At 38.7% G+C, this 24,594-nt stretch overlaps 1 protein-coding gene across 3 annotated transcripts in view; it reads right to left on the reverse strand.

Moving 5' to 3' along the window:
* Nucleotides 1-21,910, reverse strand: part of CHPT1 (choline phosphotransferase 1) — a 28,082-nt gene extending 6,172 nt beyond the window's left edge. For 2 of the 3 annotated variants that reach the window (XR_003519882.2, XM_027593756.2), the window contains exons 1-6: nt 21,400-21,898; nt 8,556-8,703; nt 8,121-8,262; nt 4,341-4,425; nt 1,577-1,708; nt 59-217 (exon numbers count right to left, since the gene is read on the reverse strand). Coding sequence is in view for 2 of the 3 variants with exons in the window: in XM_027593756.2 (XP_027449557.1) it covers nt 59-217; nt 1,577-1,708; nt 4,341-4,425; nt 8,121-8,262; nt 8,556-8,703; nt 21,400-21,672 (939 nt within the window). In the remaining variant the exon portion in view is untranslated. Of the gene's footprint in view, nt 1-58; nt 218-1,576; nt 1,709-4,340; nt 4,426-8,120; nt 8,263-8,555; nt 8,704-21,399 lie in introns of all 3 variants that reach the window. The other variant, XM_027593757.2, reaches the window with a different exon arrangement.
* Nucleotides 21,911-24,594: the final 2,684 nt, after the last annotated feature.

Below are 24,594 nucleotides of genomic sequence, written 5' to 3' on the forward strand. Positions count from 1 at the left end.
TATTTGAGGACCAAGTACATTATTTATACCATGAAATATAAATAAAAGAATTTCTTACCACCAATTTTTGTGAAACTTTAGCAAAGACACATCCAAACATAAGGGTATAAAGACAAGGATGCTTTTCAAACACATTAGTTGCTGACTTTTTATAGATCATTATTGCCAATATAATAATTATTCCTATGTGGAGTCCAGGTGACAAGACACTAGTGCCCTAAGGGATAAATCAGAAAATCAGCATCATATTTTAACATTGCATTTATCACAGTGCAAACATTTTCTGAACATCTATTTTGTTAGGAGGTCCCGGGGTTCTGGAACGGAGCCCCACATCAGGCTCCCTGTTCAGCAGGGAGTCTGCTTCTCCCTCTCTCTCTGCCTCTCTCCCCCACTCGTGTTCTTTCTCTCTCTCTCTCTCTCAAGTAAAATCTTAAAAATCTGCTGCTAAAAACATTGGAAAATCACCAGTTGAAGAGTTAGAAATCAATCACTTCTTAGCCATAGTGTTTGATAAACAGTTATCAATTATTTCTTAATAAAATATTCTTTAAAGTGGACACTGATCCTCACTAAATCTTCATTTCTTTAGTAAAATTCATGTTCCAGGTAGCACTCTAGTTTATCATCCATGGTCAAGCAACAAGTGTTCCTAAGTACCTCATGCATAGTACTGTACTGAGGTCAACTGACAAAACACCTCAGAAAATGACTAATTTTTCCACATATATCAGGGTTTCTGTATCTAAATAAGTTTTACACTTTGCTTTAGAATTATGTATATAAAATGTATTCAGAAAGACTGATAATTTATGAATTATGTGGATTCCTTTGAAACTGTCTTGAGAGCCAATTTATGTCATTTAAGAGAACGAGGGGTGCCTGGGTGGCTCAGTCATTAAGTGTCTGCCTTCGGCTCAGGTCATGATCCCAGGGTCCTGGGATCAAGCCCCACATCAGGCTCCTTGCTCAGTGGGAAGCCTGCTTCTCCCTCTCCCACTCCCCCTGCTTGTGTTCCCTCTCTCGTTGTCTCTCTCTCTCTCTGTCAAATGGATGAATAAAATCTTAAAAAAGAAAAATATTTTTTAAAAAGTCATTTAAGAGCACGAGGCTTTTTTTTTTTTACCAAAAATGCCATATTTCATGTTTATTACTTTTATTCAACCTGGCTCCATATGACTTTGGCTTTTTCTCAAATCTACTCTTAAAGGACAAATTTTGAACCACAGCACCAAAGAAATCAAGAGAGTAAGCTATAGCCCAAATGATTCTAAAAAGACATTCCAACAATGTTTAAAACATTTTTTTTTCTTTTTAAGTAGGCTCTGGGGCGTGGGGTTTAAACTCACCACCCTGAGATCAAGACCTCAGCTGGGATGCTCAACCAACTGAGCCACCCGGGCACCCCCAGTAAAAACTTTTTAAAATACTTTGTGTATTATGTGCCTAAAAAGAAAGACATTTGGTTTCCTTCCCCATTCTTGGAACAGTGGCATATTTTTAGTATCTCTGTATCTGATAATAATAAAACTTGTAATAAAATTAATACTAAATGATGATGAAATTAATATCTTACTGCTATAGTGGATCCATTCTTGCCAACACCACCATGAAGGATAACATGGAAATAATTTGAACAGGAAAATATTGCTCCACCTACTACTCCAAGAACTGGAAAGATCTTCAATTTTATTTCTAGAATGGGTATCTTTAGGGGTAGAGGAAAGAAACAAATCATTAAGAAAATAGAATTTCTTTTCCTATTAAATAGTAAAGAAACATGATATGGCCCTGTATGATAAGCTATTCTTTTTCTTATAATCAAACCTTAACTCCTGGATGTAGCATATAGCAGTAAATTTTCTTTTAATGGTTTTATTCATTAAGTGAAAAATGAATCCACCAAATTCAGGGAAGTCTACTTACATAACTGATGAAATACTTAATCTCACAAAGCCCTCATCTGACTTAAACATGAAAAGGGATAGTTCACTTGAATTTAGTACCTCTAAAAGGCAGCATCACAGGAAAAGTTAGACACCATGATCTCATCATGAATGTGACAAATATCACAATGTGTGTGCATGCAACGATTTTGTGTAGTTAATATCCAGGATTAAATCTCTAACAGTATATTTACCTGTTGGTCAATTTGCTGTTCAAGAAAACCTCCAAAGGCAGCAAAGGATTTAAAAAACAGTAACAATAAATTGCCAAAAGCTATAGGCTAATGTGTTTTGAAAACAGACTTTGAAATATTATACCAACATTTGTGGAAACTACAGATTAACAAATATAGAAAATCTACATCTAAAATAAGTATTATTGTTGGTAAGAATACACAGGTGTGCTTTCTTCCTATGGTATTGCCAAAACACTGAATGAAATGATTTTAAGATTAAATTCTTCCCCATTATAACTAAATCAATTAAATTTAAGACAACCACATCTGACTTAATAACCTAACTGCCTCTAGGTCAACATTCACCTTTTTATAGGAATCAGCTGAGCAGCTAACATACATCACATCCCTCTAGTATATTTTAGAGGCCTACAGTAGCATATCTTTGATTCTATTATTCTTCCAGGATGAGAAGGAATATGAATGGCTCAGGAAATGTACCATATGCTCCAAGTCTGAGCAGTGATATGAACTATAATTGGCAATTCTGAAACTAATGCCACAGAGAAATTTTACTATTTTTTAAAAGACTTAATCTTTAGAGCAATTTTAGATTCATGACAAAATTGTAAGGAAAATACAGAGTCCCCATATACTCCCTGCTTCCTCCCCCAATGTCTCCCCCACTATCAACATTTCCCACCAGAGTGTTACATTTGTTATAATACATGAACCCACACCAATACATCATTATCACCCAAAAGCCATAGTTTATATTAACAGTTTACTCTTGGTGATATCTATATTCTATGAGTTTGGACAAATGCATGATGACAAGTATCCACCATTATAGTATCATACAGAATAGTTTCACTGCCCTAAAAATTCCCTGGGCTTTGTCTATCATCCCTCCTTCCCCCGTAACCTTTGGAAACTTCTGATCTTTTCACTGTCTCCATTATTTTGCCTTTTCCAGAATGTCAATGGAATTCCATTCCAGTTGGAATCATACAATATGTAGCCACCTTTTCAGACTGGTTTCTTTCAATACATAATATGCATTTAAGTCCCTCCATGTCTTTTCATGTCTTGATAGTGCTTCCTTTTTAACACTGAGTAATATTCCACTGCCTGAGTGTACCATAATTTATCCATTCACCTACTGAAGGACATCTCGGTTGCTTCCAAGTTTTGGCAATTATGAATAAAGCCGCTGTAAACATCCAAGTTCAGGTTTTGTGTGGACTTAAGTTTTCTGCTTATTTGGGTAAATATCAAGGAGCACAGTCGCTGGATCCACATTTTTTTTTCTGCTGAGCTCCAGATTTTTGTATCTATCTACTTGACATCTCTGCTTGAGTAAGAGTATGTTTAGTTTTGTATCTCTTACTATTTTTACTGGAGGTATATATCTGAGTGATTAAAAACATAGAGTCTGGAATCAGTCTTCTTAATTCCAGTACTTACTAGCTGTGTCCTTGGACAAATTACTTAATTATTCTAAGACTTACTTATAAAACAGAATAATGATAGTATCTACTTCATAGTATCGTTCTGAGGGTCAGATAAAACAATGATGGTAAATTGTGGTAACATAAGGAGTTGTTGGCTGTTGATATTATCCTTATTATTATTAATTCTATAGGCATGAGGTTGTGAGTCAGCCAGTGTTATGGACTTGGGTTGTAGAGTCAGAATAATTTATTTCTTCATAAATTCTCTAAGCATGGATTTGTAACACTGGTCTCCTGAGAGTTAACTTTTTTCAGAATACTGAGGCCAACCAAGGAGAAAATAAAAACACTCCTTAATATGGGCAACTTTACCTCATAGTAGATTATAAAAATGCAAACTATTAACTTTTCTTTCCTAATATTGAGGAACAAGTTTCAAACATAAAATATTTTACTGAATTTACTTTTTTATGTATCTATTTTATGAGATAAATTTTAGCCTGGAAAAGGTAGTTCAACTAGTGTGTTAAAATTTTGTATTACGGTAATGGGGTCATTTTCTTCTATGTGGTAATATATTCATGCATAGGGAAAGTGCCAAAATAAGGTATATAGGATAGTAAAATTATAAAATGAAGAAAAAAGATTAAGAAGTGGTATGATCATTAAATGTAATGCCAAGAATTTTTGAAGAAAATTAACAATGCATTTTTTCCTAAATATTTGTAAAGTACTTAAATATAAATTTAAATATTCAGATTTACCGTATAGTCCCACATTGTTGCTCCTCCAAATATAGACAACACAAAGACCATCACTAAAGCTAACTGAATTTCAGTTACATCCACTCTAAAAAGAAAGGACAAAGAATAGAAAAGGTATTTGTAAATAAAATTCCTGAGTATGAAAGTCAGTTAACTATAGGTTAAATATCAAAGATGTAAGAGTCTTTATAGGCTTAGCTTATTTTTACCTTTAGTTCCATCACTGAATTATCAATTTACACGTTAAGTGAAAAGCCCCCTGAACAACATGTGCTCACATATAGGTAAACATTAGGATATGCACCAGGGGAAAAAAGCTTATACAGCATGTATAAAATTGCTGAGAGCAGTTATCATTGAGATTACAGAAGGATTTTACTTTCTACTTTATGTACTTCTGTAAAGTTTGAATTTTTAAATAACAATCATGGATTCCTCTTGTAATGAGGAAAGATTATAATAATATAAAAACAACCAGGTGACTTAAGACAAATTCTTAAATTCTCCCAAGTGAATTTCGCTTTAAAAGTAGGGAAAATTCAAACAGCTTTCCTTATTAGGTTACTAACAGTCACTATAGTTTTTTGGTTTCCACAGACATTTTTCCCCTAATATATGAACACACTTAAGTTTCTTTTTAAAAAAACCGACTAAACCAACCAACATCAGTCTCTAGTCCACATTCCCTGAAGCTATCGATTCCTTTTCTCCTTTACTCCATAAACAGGCTAACTGAAAAGTAGTCCATATTTGTAATTTCCTCCTCTTCATATTTGCTGCTTAATCCACTGTATTCTGGTCTTCGGCCCCATTCTACTAAAATTGTTTGAGGTAAACCATGACTTTCAATTTATCAAATCTAAGGGATATATTTCAGTTAGTACCTCAGTAACTTCTCTGCAATATTTAAAATGCTGATCATTCCCTCTTTCTTAAAATGTTTTGCTATGTTCTTATTTATTCCATGCTCTCTCCTGATTCTCCTACCTTGCTGGAAGCTCTTCTCAGGCTCCTTCCTAGCCTGCTGCTTCTTCCACGTCTTAAATGCTACTATTTCCAGAATTCCATCTTTTCTCCTTTTAGATTTTCTGAACAATTATATCTATACCTAGACTACCATTTATAGGCTAAGGACCTCAAAATCCCTATCTCCAAATCCACATTTTTTTTTCTGCTGAGCTCCAGATTTTTATATCTATCTACTTGACATCTCTGCTTGGATGCCCTGGACTCTTTAGATGTTAGAGGAATACTTACTGCTCTGCAAATATAAGATATGTAGCAATTACATGACAAAATAAAACCAGACAGGTAAGAAAATACTTCCAGACTAAGTTACTTTGGGGGCAGTTAGTAGGAGAAGGTGAACTGAACATTAACCTACAAATAAAAGGAAAATATAAAAAATGATAACCAGTATTTATAACATCAGTGGCAGGCAAACCAAGGCCTCCAGGCTGCAAATTAGTTGAAAAAAATAAACATATAACATGTAGTACTTTGTAGAGAAAAAGGAAGAAAAGTACTAACATTTATTGAGCATCTATTATGAGTCTTATCAGCTATAAATTATTCCAATAAATTATTTTTTGGAGAGGGAAATTGAAATGATTTTTTCCTGCTTCTACTGGAACAGCTGAATATTGCCATAGGAAAATGACTCAGAGCCAGCACTCTTTCTACTACACTTATGAGTCATTATCAGAGTTTTGTGCTTTTTTTCCAGTAACAAGAGTAGAATTACATTAAATTATCCATAATTTTCCTAGGTTATGACTAGTGACCAGAAGCAACTAGGAAAGCTGGTAGGGAAGCTTTCTCTCAATAAACTAAATGACCCAAATGAGGATTGAGCTAGGAACCTTGGTCTCACATATGCATCATTCATATCACAGATTTTAAAATTAAACTCAAAGCTTCATTCTCCCTCTGCCTTTTAAGGATAAGCTAAATAAATGACAATTCTTGAGTCTGGAAAAAAAAGCTGAAAGGATAGATAAAGAAGAATAGAATCACTCATCAAATACTCAAAACATCTGAACTGTGAAGAAACAGCTGAAGCTTGAAAAATATATTAAAGACAAATAAAAGAATATTCTGTATAACAATTTAAAAACTTAGAGAACTCAATAATGGGTCCAAGTTTTGGATCCAAAAAACCCTTTAAAGGATACTGGGGATATTGTGCAAGTATATCCTTAATCCCCAACTGTTATCATGGAGGACAATCTACAACAGTGTTATTCAAAGGGTGGTCCAAGGTTTGTAACCGGTTTGCAGTGAGATAGGTACAGAAATTGAGAGTAAGCATTTCAAAACTTTTATGCTAATTCAACAGAGTAATTTTGTATTTGTTGAATTAAATGAAATATTGAGGACTGTATTTTGTAAGTTGGTTTTTGTTTTTTATTTTTAAACCGCATGTTATTAGTCCACCATGGATTGAGGGTAGGGGCAGAAATTAGTCCTTTACCATAAGGTGTTTTGAGAAATGAACCTAATACCATATGGAAATTCTCATGCTTTTGAAATAAAAGAAAATTAACACCAAGTCTAAACGTCCACATGTAAGTAACAAAATAGTACATAATACAAGTAAACATTGGACTTGGTTTAGGTTTTAAAATTAAGCTTTAAACAATGCTCTATAGAACTGGACAAGGTACTTGCTACAGGAGAGCAAACGTGCTATAAATAAGATATGCCTTATTTCACATGGCAAACATTAATATAGAGACAGATTTTAACTGTAATCCTATATTATGCTAAGGAAAATACTAATTAATGTGTCACTGATTTACTAAAAAAAATCTTTAACAGTTGAAAATTATAGTTAAAAATACTTATTAATGTGAGGAATAAATGAGATAATGCATGTAAAGTACTTAGTATAGTGCCTGAAACATGCAAGTGCATGTAGCTGCATTTATCCCATAATTTAGAATCAATGTGATGAGTTGCCTAAGGCCTTCCCTCTGTTACATGATCCACAGATTTGAGCTTCTCTCATTTTTATCATCATCAGAGGTTCTGGATTTTTGTTTTTTTTTCCAGAGCTGTTTCTCCTATGCAGCAATAAAAGAGGGGCCAAAAAGAATCAGTAGACGTGGGAAGGCAGAGCTGAGAATGAACCAATGGCAGATAGTTCCTGAAGGATCAGGCAGAGAGGGAGCTAATGGGAAACAGGAAAAGAGTATTGAGTTCCTGCTTCATGCACTGTTTCCTGGTGTCTAAGAGGCATCAAAGGCATATATATCATCTAACGTTTAGCTCTAACATTTTCAAGGTGCTTTTACACTCACCAATTGCCTACCACAACTGAAGAATCTCAAAATTACCTGCTGTTGGTGACTGATGTAATGGGTGCCCCTTTTTGGGCACATGAAGATTTGACCAAAAAGGACCTTTAGATTCCATATTTCATTATTTTATTATATAAGTCAAATGTTGTTTACTAAAGTACTGCATACTCTTTTTCTATATTATTCAGGTTCCTTATTTTTCTTTCTCCTGTATAATGTAAGCTTGGGTTAGTAAGCTATTAAAGTGGAGAAAGGGAGAAAAAATAAAATTATTATCAAATACATAGCTATTTATAACACTCAGAATACCCACAAGACTTAAATTAAGGTGCAGCATTTATGGATGCTCCAATAATTTAAAAGATAATTTAAATTCCTGATTGAAGCTTTGTCTTTCTTATGGATAAATAAAATATAAAAGATTGTGAAAATAAATTGAATTATATTTTAAAATGTACAACTTAAAAAACATACTTACTTTCCAAACCTCAACACGCCTGAAACATAAGTCTGCCAATGAGCACAATAAAACATGAACATCCCAATAAAAGAGCAGAAAAACAACCAGTCAGGATGAGTTCCTAAGCGCACAGCAATTGAAGCTCCAACTGCCATAAATACTGAAAGAAACAGGTTTAAGAACCATTAAGAATTAAAAATAATTAATGAAATAATTGCCATGTACTGTTTAGAAATACAGTTTTAAAGTACGTAATCTTGGCATTACAATAAGGTACACTAAACAAAATTAACTGTTGAATATACTTTCAATATACACTGCAAATTTGCTCCCAAGTGTACACCTAACCCAAAAAGTTGACCATTCAAACAGCTCAGTTCATTTTAGCTTTTTTGAGCCATCAGCAAAAAAATAAAAATAAAAAAGAGAGAAAAAAAACCTTCACTAACTTACCTGTTGAAAGAGAGTCACAACCATGGTCAAAAAGTTCCCCTAAAGGAGAACAAGAATTTGTTCTTCTGGCTTGTTTCCCATCAATAGCATCCAGTGACTGGTAGATAAAGAGTCCCAGTGCGCATAAAAGGTATGTCCAGTATGGTGCCTAAAAATAAATGTAAATAATACTATTAAATGACAACAAGCTAGTTTCTGTTTGAAAACGGTTCAACCTAAGCCAATTGACACATTTTCTTGTGTTCTCATGTTACATCACCTCTGAGTGTTAAACATTCATAACCCTCCTTTTACAGATGAGAACTAAATTGAGGAATCAAATGAACTGTTCTAAGTCCTATGGGTAGAGGGACAAAGAAGTCCATATTGTGAGAAGCACAAAATTAAATGAGCAAAGATTAGGACCCTGATTTTAGTCCTAATCCACAGCTCCCTCAATATGTTATTTACAATATGGCACTAGATTTGAAATTATTCAGTAAGATTTTGCTATGAAAAAAGATCTTAAAGACAAATCATAGACTTCTTCTTCCATTCATGATGGAGTATCAGGGGACTGGATCTATTTTCCCACCTTATATAACCAGAAAAGCAACAAAATAAATGAAATAACCTTTCAGACATTGCAGGCAGTGAAGCACTGTGATCCCTGACAGAGGGAAACAAGTGAGGTGAGCCCTATAACTACTCCAGCTTAGCACCTACAGGCAGTTTTCAGACCACAGTATAGGAATGCGGAACCTGAACAGAGCCCAATGATCTTGCTATGTTGAGAAACGTAGCAGAATTCAGGAAGGTCAAAGCAGCTAGGATTTGTGGAGCACAGTACCAGAGAAAAGACGGACACAAGACCTACAGAAGGGTACCTTTGAGTCTTTGGCTGAAAAGTGACCTGTGCCTGAATGAGATAAAACTATTAACCAAGGCCAGGGAAAGAAACACTGAACAGCAAAAGGCCACATAATTCTTGAAGGCCACACAAAGCTGGGAATTTTTCATGTTCCCATTAGGCACAGCAAAAGGCTTTGTAATACCTAGGACATTGGGTAGAGTTCTCAGAAGTGTATTGCCCTAGCAGTGGAGAGAAATTAGCCTGAGACTAAAGGCCTCTTGGAAGAGTCCTAACAGACATAAAGTCCAGCCTAAAAAGAACCCAACTGATCCTATTTAACTCAACTATAACCAACACAAAGTACGATATCTTAAAGGGATTAAAAAAAAAATCTAGTACCCAAAGATATAAAATTCACAGTGTTTGGCATCTAATCAAAAATTACCAGTCATGCAAAGAGGGAGGAGAATATGATCAACAACTAGAAGTAAAATCAATCAATACAATCAGACCCAGGAATGACAGAAAAAATGTAATTAGATGAGGCCATTAAAAGTTATTATAAATACACTTCACATGTTCAATAAGGTGAAGGAAAACATAAAAGACTTGGGTGAAACACGTAGATATTAAAAAACGGTATTTGAAATGTAAAATATACTAGATGAAATTGGACAACGCAGAAGAAAAGATCAATGAACTTGCACACTACTGATGGAAACTATCTAAAATGATGCACAGAAAGAAAAAAGACTACTGATAATTGATCTGGGTATCAGTGACGTGGGACAACAGAAGCAGTCTAACATTTTTATTGGAGTCTCAGGGGAGAGAAGAGAGGGTTGCACATGAAAAATGTAAGAAATAATGGCTGAAAGATTTCCAAATTTGATGAAATCTATAAACTTGCATATCCAAGAAGCTCAACAAACACCAAACAGAATAAATATTTTTTAAAAACCCACCAAGGCACATCATAATCAGAAGCCAGAGGAAAACCGAAACATTATATACAGAAGTGTAGATAATACTGACAGAGGAAAGAGTCTGTAAACTTGAAGACAGGTGAATAGAAATGATGCAATTTGAACAAGAGAGAGAAAAAGATTTTAAAATGATCATTCTTTTCCTTAAGCACTTTGTAAATATACTCTTCTTCCTCAGAGACCTATGTGATGATAGGAATGGTCAACCCAGATTTCTTTTTTTTTTTTTTAAGGTTTTATTTATTTATTTGAGAGAGAAAGAATGAGACAGAGAGAGAGCATGACGGGGGGGCAGTGTCAGAGGGAGAAGCAGACTCCCTGCTGAGCAGGGAGCCCAATGCAGGACTCGATCCCGAGACTCCAGGATCATGACCTGACGCTCAACCAACTGAGCCACCCAGGCGCCCCTCAACCCAGATTTCTATGTCTTAGAGAGGAAGTACAGCAAAATTATTAAGAAGTAGGGTTTTGAAGTTAGATCTGTGTTTGAGTCCTTGGCTCTGTCATTTAGTAGCCAAGTGACCTTGGGCAAATCACTTAACCTCTCTAAACTGTGGCTGCTCACCTGTAAGATATGAATACTTATAGTTGTATCAGATGAAAAAATTCTTAGTTCTTTACACAGAGCCCGACACACAGTAAGGGCTCAGTAAAGGTTAGCTATTCTCACTAAGTTGTTTTGTATACTTTCAGTGGCAAATATAATTTTTAAAATACCAATCTATGTACGGTTTATGGGGGATTTCTACAAATATCCAATCAACCTGCTATCTCGTTCCTCAATCTTTCTAAGTAAATAGAAGTTTACTCTGAATTAACTTAAAGTTTCATCATTTGTTAATATTAGATGCCCAGTATTAATGATCATGCTACTAATTGCTTCAAAGGACTTATTGAGTCTCTTGCAGTTAAAAGACAAGCAGTATAAGAAGTAATTTAAGAATAGAAGCAACCTGAGTTATGAATATGCATATTAAAATACCATAGTCAAAGAAACAGTAAGTGTTGGTGAGGATGTGGGGAAGAAGGAACACTTGTGCACTGTGGGTAGGAATGCAAACTGGTGCAGCCACTGTGGAAAAGAGTCTGGAGATTCCTCAGAAAATTAAAAATAGAACTACCCTAAAAATGACCCAGTAATCACACTACTGGGTATTTACCCAAAGGATATGAAAACACTAATTTTAAAGTATATATGCACTCCTATGTTTATAGCAGCATTATTTACAATAGCCAAATTATGGAAGCAGCCCAAGTGTCCACTGGTAGATGAATGAATAAAGAAGCTGTGGCATATATACAAGGGAATATTAGCCCTAAAAAGAATGAAATCGCCATTTGCAACTAACTACATGGATGGAGCTAGAGAGTATAATGCTAAGTGAAATAATCTGAGAAAAACAAATACCATATGATTTCACTCATGTGGAATTTAAGAAATAAAATAAATGAACAAGAGGGAAAAAAAGAGATAAACCCAAAAATGGACTCTTAATTATGGAGAACAAACAGAGGGTTACCAGAGGGGAGGGGGTTGGGGGGGTGAAATAGGTGACAGGGATGAAGGAGTGCACTTGTGATGAGTACTGAGTAAGGTATAGAATTGTTGAACCATTATATTGTATACCTGAAACTAATATAACCCTGTGTGTTAACTATGTTGGAATTAAAATAAAAAACTTAATAAAAAATTAAAAACTTAAATGTCACATTCAATTCTGATTAGCATGCTTTTAAAGGCTTATCTGCAAACTATGAAACAATTAAGAGGGGGCTAAAAAACAGAATTGATAAATCATTATGACAGTACAAAAGTGGAGAAAGCAAAACAAACCACCTAGAATCTTTCTTGAAAGAATCCCAAAGTGTTTTGAAGAGAACAATCCCAGTGACTCTTTTCAAACTAGTAAATTCCTACCCACTTTTTCCTACTATGAAAAATTATATTGTTTTAATTTTGATAACCAAAAGTGAGCAAAGTTATATTTCAAATCTATGTAAAATTGGAAATCGAAGTTATTAAAATTTCTGGAATTACTAAGGTCACTTTTCTTATCTATTTTCCACCAAGCACCTTGCCCCTACATGACAGACTTCTAAAAGTACATCATCTACCTGACAGGTATTCCATTTCTCCCTTCTATGCACAGAACCTTCTTATACTGAGACACTGGACCCAAGGTCCATGTTAAAACCTTAATTCTAACCTCTGATTTGGGAGACTAGCTGCAGGCAAATCGAAAGGTCGAAGTGTTAATGGAAATCCATACTAAGATAAATTTGGTTACTCCTGGACACCACAGTTGAGGGTAGGACTCTGCCCCTCATTTGGAAAAAGGAAAGCAAGACTGGTTCACTAGTTTAAAACTACTTTATTAGGATACTAGAGGAGCTAAGATTTAGAGCTTAATTAGGTAAAGAGTGCAGGGGAAATTGAACAAGGAAAAGTGAGAGGAGGTCTTAGCCCAAATGAAGGTTAAGGCCTGGAAAATGCAAGGTTTACTCATGAGTCAGTGACCAGATCCCTGTTTCAGGATCAGAAGGTCAACAGGGAATCACAGCAATCAGATTGGAAAGGTAGTAACATTATCTTAAACAGTACAACAAAGGGCATTTTTCAGCATTATTTTATTTGATACGGCAATCCACAGAGACAGGACAGTTATCATGTTCTTTTTATTAAAGTCAAAAGTAAAACTTAAAGAGGTGATGACATCCCATTGAGACGAGTGGCCAGACTGGGCCTGGGAATCAGACCCGGGTCTTCTGCCCTGCCTTAGGATAAGGGATCCATCATGCCACAGGCTGCAGAGACCTGGATTCTTACTTCACAGACTACCTTTTCCTTCAAACCTGCTGAGAAGCACTCTCCTGCTCACACAATCCAATTTCAAATGTAGTGAGCCTAAGAATATGGCTGTGAGCCACGGGCGGCCAAACCTCTCTCTTCTTTTCCCTGATGTCATCACCTCCACCCCCACCTGAAAGTTATTAAATTCGGCCTGCAAACTGTCATCTTCTTTTCTAACCTGTTACCTCTGCAAAACCATCTCCAGGATGGAGATCCACTGGCCAGGAACCACAGGACCCTTCCCAAAACAGGTGTAATTACAGAACAGACTCCGGGTTGAAGGAGGATTTACAAAAGCCACCCCAACTCATTTCATCTTTTCATGTGGACTTACTTTCAAAAATTTAAACATAAGCATGGAACAGTCAGGCTTAGATTACGCATTATGAAGTCATAAGCAATTTATCAGAATACAACTATAGAAGGAACCTAGTCAAAAAAGTAGAACTTCTCCAGGTAATATTAGATTCCTAACATTTAAAGTTTTAAATTATATAATTTTCATAGTATCTACTGTATCTTTTAGGATCAGAATTTAAGAATATGTCATAGGAAGCTTTCCAGGTCACCCATGAAGAGCTACATCAATCTTTTAAATGATGACATGTATTCAATTATGTGGTAATATCACATATAATAACTTCACTAATGATGAATCTTTCATTATTTCATGGAAAACTATTATGTAAGTTTATTCTAGAAAACAAAACTATTACTAAGAACCAATCATAACCCCTAGTCATTTAAAAAAAAAACACTAATAAATTTAAATTGCTTTTCAGTTACACCACTAAAAAAGAGCTGTATAAAAGTAAGTTTTGGGGAAATTTTACTTTTTTGGTTACTTGAATTATAGGATGCTATTATTCATTTTACAATTAGAGAAACCAGAGTTCTGAACCAGACCACATGGCAATTGTTCTCATTAAAAATAACTCTGGGTCAGAGAGAACACTCACATATAAACCAATTATTTATCCTCTTTTTTATATGTGGGTCTGAATGAGCACACATGCATCAGGAAAAGGAAGAAAAGACTTAGAAAGTGATCAGTGAGCACATCTCCGCTCAATGGACAAAATTCATTTGCAAGCTTGGACCTTAAAATACTCAGTTTTCTGGAACACATACTTAGGTCCTTAAATGAAAATGCTAGACTAGATAGTCTCCAAGGTCCCATATTTCATATTAGAATATAATTCTCTCAAGGGTATGAGGCATACTATCTTGTTTTTAAAATCTGCTGTACATACCACAGAAGCTAAATTACTAGGTGCTCTAATTGTTCCTTATCAGGTAAAATGGTTTCCAAAGATAAGAATTCATGCCCTGGGTTATTCCTGCAGAGTGGTTAGAAGTGTGCAGTCTGGGACGTCTGGGTGGCTCAGTTAGTTGAGGGTCTGCCTTCGGCTGAGGTTGTGATCTCAGGGTCCTGGAATCAAGTCCTGCATCAGGCTCCCTGCTTCTCCCTCTGCTTCTCTCTCTCTCTCTCATGAATTAATAAAATCTTAAAAAAAAAAAGTGTGCAGTCTGGACTCTATCTGCACCCAGATCCTTGCTTTCATCACTAGCTGAGTATGGATATCCAATGCCTCAGTCTCCCTTTATCAAACATGAAAATAATTACTGTTCCTGTCTCATGTGAAAATCAAAGTATGGCAGGGAAAGTGTTGAGAAAAGTGCCCAGGATGTGGAAGGAGCTCAGTAAGTTTTAGTTGTTGTTATTACTGATACCACAAAGACAACTTTAGATGATTCATGGGTCAACTTTCATTTTAATAATTATGTCTTTATTTTAATATATTTTGGAAATATTTTAACGTATTTAAAAAAGAACTAGCATTAAAAAAAGCTAGTATGGTATCACAGCTATGACTTTATAGATATTAAGGCTGAGAAAGAGTCCACGTCTTTTTTTTTTTTAATTTTATTTATTTGTCAGAGAGAGAGAGCACAAGCAGGGGGAGCAGCAGAGGGAGCAGGAGAAGCAGACCCCACTGAGCAGGGAGCCCAATTCAGAACTCGATCCCAGAACCCTGGGATCATGACCTGAGCCGAAGGCAGACGCTTAACCAACTGAACCACCCAGGTGTCCCTGAGTCCACATCTTTAAAAAGGAAGAGATTTAAAGTTGATGTAAAGAAAAATAGTAAATACAAAATAGTGTATATATAGGTAATACACAAAAGTAAAAATCTCCCCAAATTAAAATCTAGGAAATACTGGAACTATATAATGTCTATTTATATAAATTTTTATACTTAAAAGAATTATCTCTTTGCTTTAAATGGCCTTGAGTGTGAGTTGACACATATGCAAAAGGTATTATATAACCAGTAACAATTGGGTCAGCTGCTAACAGGGAGATTTCATTTATTCAAACAGCAATTGACTTCTCTCTCCATAAAAACAGAAAATGCATTTATAAGAGGTAGGAAGAAAGAAAATTAGAAGAGGGATCATGCCTATGTGAAAAAATGTAATGCTATGGGGTGTTAAAAAGTTTTTTTTTAATTTTTTTTAAAAGAAAATTCACAGCGTTTCTAACTGACAAGGAATCTGACACTGTTCTAGCCCTGTGATTCGATGAAGAGGTTGTTTACTGTGCGCCTGTGGCTGATGGGCACTTCCTTGTTTACAGAGGGAGGGTTCCCACCAGAGGCCTAGAAGTTTCCAAGAGCAGGTAATTCCAAGCCTCAGGAAGGGTAAGATAATTCTCAGTCACCAATCAGGAAGGGGCCTAGGGGCTTACTGGTTTCAACTATGACCTTCAGGCTTCAGTTCTGGTTAGGAGCCAGCATTTGAGAAGAGCATACCCATTTTCGGGAAATGAAGCAGGTTACAAGTAGGCAGCTTATACAAATGCAGTTTGACCAGCAATTCAGGACCAACAGGGCTCTCTCCTGACTTTAGAAATCAGTACTTCAGAAAGGTAACTTTCTTTCTTTCTTTTTTTTTTAACATTTTTTTAAATGTTTTTTATTTATTTATTCATGAGAGTCAGAGAGAGAGAGAGAGAGAGAGAGGCAGAGGCAGAGGGAGAAGCAGGCTCCCCGCGGAGCAGGGAGCCCGATGCGGAACTTGATCCCAGGACCCTGGGATCATGACCTGAGCCGAAGGCAGACGCTTAACCATCTGAGCCACCCAGGCGCCCTAACTTTCTTTCTTTTTATATTTTGGGGAATAGTCCTTTTTTCCCCTCTTTTTTGTAAACCTTCTTTAGTACTTACTAGAGTTCTTGTTGAAAAAGCCAGTCTCTCACTGTGCTCAGGGAACAAGGGAGAGGGGTATGAAGAGAATCCCTGGGTCAGATGGATCATCAACATCAACTGTACGGGGTGCTTTCACATCTGTTCTGTTCTTAACCATTGCAAAACCCAGGTGGTCAGAGCCTCGGCGCAGGTCAAAAGTCTAAGGAGGAAGAGCTTATATAACCAAGTATGGGAAAACCATAGGAATCAAAGGGACAAGCCCCAAAGCAATTACCTGCAGAAGCTCCTTCCAGCCAGAGCTGGGACTGTGGTGAAGCCAGTGAGCCACCTAGGCTTCAGAAGTTGAGGCTGCATTTACCCTCAGGGTCAGGGTCCTGCATCTGCCTCTTTAAGTCCTGAGGCCTGAGTGCCTGCTTGCCTCATTTTAGTGACTTCCCTGCCCCACTTTCTAGAATTTTCACCTCTGGAAAGGAGTTGGAGTTTATATTTTATTAAGAGAGGCCACTCCCTTACAAGAGTCCTGCCTTAATGATGCTTGATAAGTTACTGAGCTGGTTAAAAGAAAAAAAAGACGGAGATAGGTAGTAAAAAAGGAAATACTAGATTTTGAAGAAACCAAACCCAAGGAAAACAATCTGAGTAGGAATCTAAAGATTATTGCCTTTTCTTATTCCCCAACAAATAATTACAGTGCAAAGGCAACTATAATCTGAATTATTTCAATAGGGAACAAACCATTTCTTAAGGTCTTTCTGACTTCCTTAGAAAAACTTCCCTTTTGGTTCAACTTTCTATCATCATTAACAAAATAAATATATTAATGCCCTCTGACCTGACCCTATGTTAGGTACTTACTTGCTATAATCAATGACACTGGTGTGTCATTGAGGATGTCACTAGGCTAGTTCTAAAGAACTAGATTAGAATCATTGAGTTTTCTTATATACAGATTTAGGAATTGCATTAAATAAGCTCTAAAGTCCTTCAAACTGTAGAAGGCTGTGATTCTATTTTAGGATTAGGCAGGAAGGAATGGGGGCCAACAACTCCATGCAGAGTAGTATTCAGATAGAACTGCTTCATCCAGGTGAGGAGGTTGCAATTCAGTTCCTCTTTTCTCTAATAGCCCTAACTCTTGCTTACTCTTGTTAAAATTCCCAGGCCAAACAACCGATAAGTATTTAATCCAAGACCAGCTTAAACTGAATAAGGGTGGAAAAACATCATCTCCCAAGATGACATTTCATTCATGCAGGCAATAATTTAGTGAATATTTACTAAGCCTCTGTGTTATGCAAGGCGTTGTACAGTGCAAAATGTACAAATGGGCAATCTCTGTCTGAACTTAAAAGCTGGTAGGTTGTCCTGCTCAGTAAGGACACACATAACCAAAATGAAATGGAGACGTTCCACAGGAGACCTACAAAGCCCCATGCCTGAAGCATAGCATTCTGGCTTGGAATCCTGGTCTCCATTTAAAGCTTTGTACCCTGGGACGCCTGGGTGGCTCAGTCGGTTAAGCGTCTGCCTTTGGCTCAGGTCATGATCTCAGGGTCCTGGGATAGAGCCCCACATAGGGGGTCCCTGCTCCACGGGGAGTCTGCTTGTCCCTCCCCCTCTGCTCTTGCTCTGTCTCTCACTTTCTCTAATAAATAAATAAAATCTTAAAAAAAATAAAATAAAGCTATGAACCCTGGAAGAGGTTAATTTCTCTTCAGTTTCTTAATCTATAAAATGGGGATAATAACAGTACCACTTCATAAAGTTGTTGAGAGAATTAAATGAGACAATAGGCTAAAGCACCTTAAAATAACACCTGGTACATAGTTTTTTTTTTTTTTTTTTTTTTTAAAGATTTTATTTATTTATTTGACAGAGAGAGAATGAGAGATAGAGAGCACAAGAGGGAAGAGGGTCAGAGGGAGAAGCAGACTCCCTGCTGAGCAGGGAGCCCGATGTGGGACTCGATCCCGGGACTCCAGGATCATGACCTGAGCCGAAGGCAGTCGCTTAACCAACTGAGCCACCCAGGCGCCCACACCTGGTACATAGTTAATACCCAGTAAATGTTAGTTGATATTGTTATTTTTATTGGAGTTTAGAGGACTGACTCTGGAGAAGGAAGAAACATTTTATAAGGAAGTCATGTTAGAACTGGGCATTGAGAGATGGAAGCAGGGCAGGGGGAAGGAAGGGGAAGGAGAAAAGACAGGGACAAAAAGAAATCCTTGCTATAGCAAGTAGTTCAATTTGGCTGGAGTGGAAAGTTCCTTAACAGAAATGGTAGCATGACATGCAGTTCAGAACACCACTGTAGAAAAAAAGGAACACCCGTTGTAGAACTTAATATAAATCATTTAATTTTTTCTATTAACTTCCCTTCATCCCCATTTATGTCCTAGAAGTTAACACAGTAGTTAAAAAAAAATAGATCAAGTATTGTTATTAATATAGATATATAGTCAGCATTGCATAAATGTAATCCCATATGGGTAGGATTACATACCATATGGGTACATAAGCCTAAACATCTAAATCCAAAACCTTATGTATTTTTCCTAACCCTTTCTGGAAGCAATCTGTCAAGTTTGAAAAAGCACTAAGAATCCTTAAGTCTAAGAATCAGAAAACACATTCCAATCCAGGTTAACATCACTTAACCCTACGGGCCTCTTAATAAAAACGTATATACTACTATTACTTCAGGATGGATGGATAGAAGAAATACTAAAATGGTGGAAAGGCCATTCTAGGAAGGGAAAAACCTTGCCAACCTCCTTGGGTGGATAAAACACAAAGGCAACAATGGATGTGTAAGCATTTTACATACCTGATAAATCTTATATAAAACATAAGGAATTTTTCCTGCATACAACCTAGACAAAGGCAGGAACTCTGGACCAGAAGGTGGTGATGTGTTGTAAATATACATATATATGTATATACACACATACATACACACATAGGCTTTGGGGTCAGATCGACTTAGATCTGAATCCTGTCGGGTCCAGTCATTTACTAGCTCTGTGACCTGAAAGCAAAGTAGCTTGAACTGCCACACTTCTTTTCTGCGATTGCTGGGATTTTATCAAACAGGCACTGTGGATCCTGTAATGGCTTGTCCCCTCACTGCTTCAGCCACGCAGAAGCATGTGCAGGAGGATCTAATGACATACATTTCAGAAACTCTTCTCAGTTTCATCTTATTATTTTAATTCTTATTCCTCCTTTTGGGGCCATTCTGATTTTCTGATTTCACTTTTTTTTTTTAAGTGTCTGAGCCTAAAAATTAATCATAATTTTACCTCTTCCATCAGGTCCCTCTTGACACAACTAAACAATCTCTTGGACTTGGTTGTGTGTCCTGGTTTTTAAGTGCTCAACAAATGGTCCTTAAATTAATAATATCGACAAGGTCACAGTTCCACTGCCAAGTATCAGAAACACCCAAATGCTGTTAGCCAAATTTAGGCCTAATAAAAACTAAATTTTATTATACGTTGTCAGGACATTTTTAATAACAGTGGTATTTTTAATGTGTTGATAATATTTTAAATTTGTTGGGCAAATTGCCATTTTCTACATTTCTCTTCAGGTAATATAGTATTTGATCCTCACTGTACCCTTGTGAAATTGGTTTGGTAGGCATGATTTTCTATTTCACTCATGGGAAAACTGACCAGCAGGGAGAACCCCAGCCTTCCACTTCTAAACCCAGTGCTCCTTCCATTCTAGCACACACGTCTAGGCCTCAAGGAAATTCTGTAAACAGGCTGCAAAAACCAAAACCTAAAGAAACTTACTTTTTGCAAACAATATGGAAATGAATAACAATGGAAACATCTGCCAAGAACTCATATGTAATAAACATAACCATTGATTAGCAAGATAGGTTTAAAACGTCGGCTCCATTATTTTTTTAAATGGATGCATAGCATGGAAGGCATAAAATATTTCCATTGTATTCCTGCTAGTCAACCTTAATGTGAATTAGTTCCCCACAGAACCTATACTCAAATATGATTATAAAAGGGATTTATTTCACTATTTGGAGGGCAAAGATAAGAGAGCAGTGTCACAGAATGTGCAATGTGATATTTATCTCATGTACTCCACATTAAAGCTAAAAATTCGAGTGAACCCCCTCTGCCTCCTATCCTGTCCCGAGCCCACGGGGTGCGGTGCTTCTGATTAACAGTTGTCCAAAGCCCACGTTATTTACTCTTATTTCGGACACATACGGATTGCTAATAAAATCTGTCGGCTTTTGTGATCCCTGGGTCATGATAATAAGGATTATCTCCTTGCTAATACCTTAGGGATTTTGCATGTTAATGAAGCAAAGAGGAAGTTACCTCTTGGAAGTAACTTTCTTTGATCAGTGCTACCAGTAATTTCAGGATCACCAGCACAACCCTGAGAAACACGCGATTATAAAAGTGTCCAAAGGATAACTCGGGCTTGGTCAACCCGACCGCAAGCCCTGGTGACCGGCCGGGCGGAGATTGGGGGCGTTCAGTCCCCAGTGTGCAAAGTAACCGACGGCTTGTCCATCCCACAGCTTGGCGCCCGACGGGGTGGAGGCGGGGCAGGCAGGCCCCCGGCTCTCAGTGGCCTGGGGGAGGCTGGAGTGGACCCGGAGCTGAGGCAGTGACCTTGACAACCCCTCCGTCGCCCGCGGAGGCTCAGTGTGGACGCGGGGCTGGGGTAACGGCGCGACAGCCTCCAGGCGGCCGGGAGAGGCTCGGGGCGGACGCGGCGCGGGGCAATAGCTGTGTCCGCCCCCCCGCCACGGGAGGGTCGCCGCGCGGGGGTCTCCCCGCTCCCCCGGCGCCTCCAGCGGTGGGACGGCGGCGCACTGGGGCGGGGTTGGGGTGGGGGTGACGCGGGGATCCCGGGACAGCAGTTGGGGGTCCCTCCTCCGCGGCCGAGGCGCGGGCCGCGGGCGGGCGGCGAGTCCTACCTCCTCGGTGGCCGTGGGGCAGTAGGAGATGAGCACGAGCGTGGTGAGCAGGTTGATGGCCAGGCCCAGGAGGGTGATGGAGTTGGGGGCCATCCACAGCGGGATCCACTGGAGCAGCCAGGTCCAGTAGATCTGCAGCGGCGGCTCGAGCAGCGAGACGCCCGCCGCGCTGTAGCGGTGCTCCTCCAGCCGCCGGAGCTGCGCCGCGCTCAGCGGCTCGGTCAGCGCCTTCAGCCAGCGCGGCGCGGGCCTGCCCCCGGCGCCCGCCGCCATGGCCGCCTGCGGGCCCCGCCGCTGCGAGCCCCGCCGCTGCGAGGGAGCGCGGCCGGTGCCGGGCGCCAGGGCGGGGAGAAGGTGGAGGGAGGGGCTGGCGGGCCAGGGCCTGCGCTGACCGGGTGGGACTAGCCCGTCGGGCCCGCTCGGGCGAGGTCGAGGTCAGGCCGGGCTGCCCCAGGTCCCGGGGCCCCAGCCCCCAGAGTGGCCCGGCCGCGGGTGCGACCGCCGGGGGAGGGGGTGAGGGCGGGGCCTCGGAGGAGGGGACCTAGGGGAGGGGTTGGGGAGAGTATGGCGAGGTGTCTGGGAGGATTGGACCGGCACTCGCAAAGCCACCAGGCCACCACTAGGGTCCCACAGACAGTATCTTTCTGGTTGGTGTGCCAGGGACCTGACTTCCCCAAGGGGCTGATGCACCTGCCTCTAAGGTTCGATTCTTCTCCAGGGACGTCTGGCAGCGCTCCCGTGATTAAAGGCTCCTCCCAGGCTGGGCAGTTAGAGGCTGGTTCCTCTAACGTGTGGTCTTGTGCACAACTCTGTTCTAGTGTGGGTGTGCTCTGGCCTTTGGCTAACCACTGCAGGACGACGCTGCCCGCGGAGCCCGGGAGGAGGGGGAGGGGGTTTTGTGAGAACATGATTTTGCACGTCTTGGGTCACTGGCCTAATGGCCCCATCTGTCTGCCCAGAAAGAGGTCCTCCTTGATAAACACACAACAAAAACAATTTTTCTTCCAACGCTGAGGACAGGGCCCCTGCCATTAATTAGCTCTAGAGAACGCTCACTGGGGGTTTAAGGTTCGGGGTTCAGAGACCAAGGTGTTGAAACGAAAAATCAGGACCTGGAAACATTTGCTGACAAGGGGACTGAATGGTTGAAACCCAAATGCCCCCCCTTTTTTTTTTCACAGCATCCAATACCAGTAACAGTGGATATTTTTACGCGGAGCCTTCTCTGGGGATAGAGGACACGGATCCAGGCAATGTCCTCCCACTGCAGAGTGGACTAACTAAGCACGCTTTGCCACACAGTGGTGGTTCAGCAGCCCCTTACCTCACAATGCACCCATTTAGGCAGGGGACATCCTGTCATAAACATATTGCACAGACTGAGATAAGCCTGCCACTTGCCTTTTTTTCACTTCCTGGTTCTGATCTTTATGCAATTTTCTGAAGCATAGAACAAGCTCAGAAACTGCTTTCGAGATAGTGTGTTAAGCAACGTCTATCAGCAGATGCAGTTTGTCCCACAGGATTCATTATAGCACCTTGGAGAGGAGTCAGCAAACTACTACCCAACCCACCACGTGTTTTAGTATAGCCTATGAGCTACGTGGCTGAAAAATAGCTGAAAAGATTCAAAAGAATTTTTTTGATGTGAAATTATATGAAATGCAAACTTCAATGCCATGGATAAAGCCATGTTTATGCCTTACAAATTGTTTACACTACTTTATCACTCCAAAAGCAGAGTTCAGTGGTTGTGACAGACATTGGCCTGCAAACACTGGAATATTTACAGTCTGGCCCTTCACAGAAAAAAGTTTGGCAATCCCTGCCTTAGAGCAATATGAGAGTTCCTACAGACGAAACCATCCATTGAATATACATCTCCTAATCTTTAATGTGAAAAAAAAAAGATGCTGAAAAATGCAGGAAAGGAATCAGAATGACAGATCCACTTTTAACTATGCTGGTTTTATGTACAGTAAACTTGGGGACATTGGCTTTTTAATTTATCAATGCCATGAATAATCCAAGGAGAAATCCTTTTCCACATTAATAAATTTAACTATATTACAAATAATTTTTAGTATACATCAAAACATCAAAGAAGAATGAAAAGACAAGCCACAAACCAGGAAAAGGTATTTCCCTCAAATAAAATCCACATTGATGAGTACCCAGATTACATAAAGAATTCCTAAAAATCAATGAGAAACAAAAACACTCAACTGGGCTTACATTCAGATACTTGTAACAAAAATCCCCAAAATCTGGTGACTTAAACAAAATAAAAGTTTATTTTTTTTCTTGCATAAGTCTAGAATTATGGCAGCTTCGTGATCACCAGGAAGGTCATCTTTTGGTTCTGAATGGCTGCTGTAGCTCGAGCCGTCCTGGTTGCATTTCAAGTAGCAGGAGAGAGAAAGATGGTGGGAAAAAAAAGTTGGATACCATTCAGCTGAGCCAGCAAAGTAAGGTGCTTTTCTAGAATTCCCAAACGACACTCCTACATACATCCCACTGGCCAGAACTTAATCATGCGGCCTACCTGAGGGCAAGTGTTAGCAAGGAGGAATAGATGGGGACAACCATTTTGAAAAACAACCTGGCATTATCTGGTAAAGTTGAAGATGCACATACTCTAACACCACAATTCTGATCCAGGAGTATATCCTAGAGAAATTGCTGCACATGTGTCCTAGGAGACAGGTATAAGAATATTCATAGCATCTTTGTACAATAATCAACAAATATAAATATCCTAAGTGTCCAATAATAATGGATACACTGAGGTCTTTTCATACAATTTAATATTACACAGCAAGTTTAATATAGCAGTGGAAAATTGATAAACCATAGCTACACTTATTGACATGGATGGACTGCATAAGTATAATACTGAGAGAGGAAAAAAACCAGGTTATAGAAAAAATGCACACAGTATGATTTCATTCATACAAAGGTTGAAAACATGCATGACTTTGCATTTGGGAATATGTACATATGTGACAAAGCTATGAAGAAAAGGAAATAAATGATATATACAATTCCAGAAATGGGATTGTAGAGGCACACACAGATGGCTTCCAAAGCATTGATAATTATGTTAGGATACAAAACCACATGGCCTAAATATGATATAAGTGTATTTTTCTCTCACCTAGCATCAGGCAGTTCTGGGCTGGTATAGCAAATTCC

The sequence above is a fragment of the Zalophus californianus genome, chromosome 9, assembly GCF_009762305.2.
Source record: "Zalophus californianus isolate mZalCal1 chromosome 9, mZalCal1.pri.v2, whole genome shotgun sequence".
Lineage (NCBI taxonomy): Eukaryota > Metazoa > Chordata > Mammalia > Carnivora > Otariidae > Zalophus > Zalophus californianus.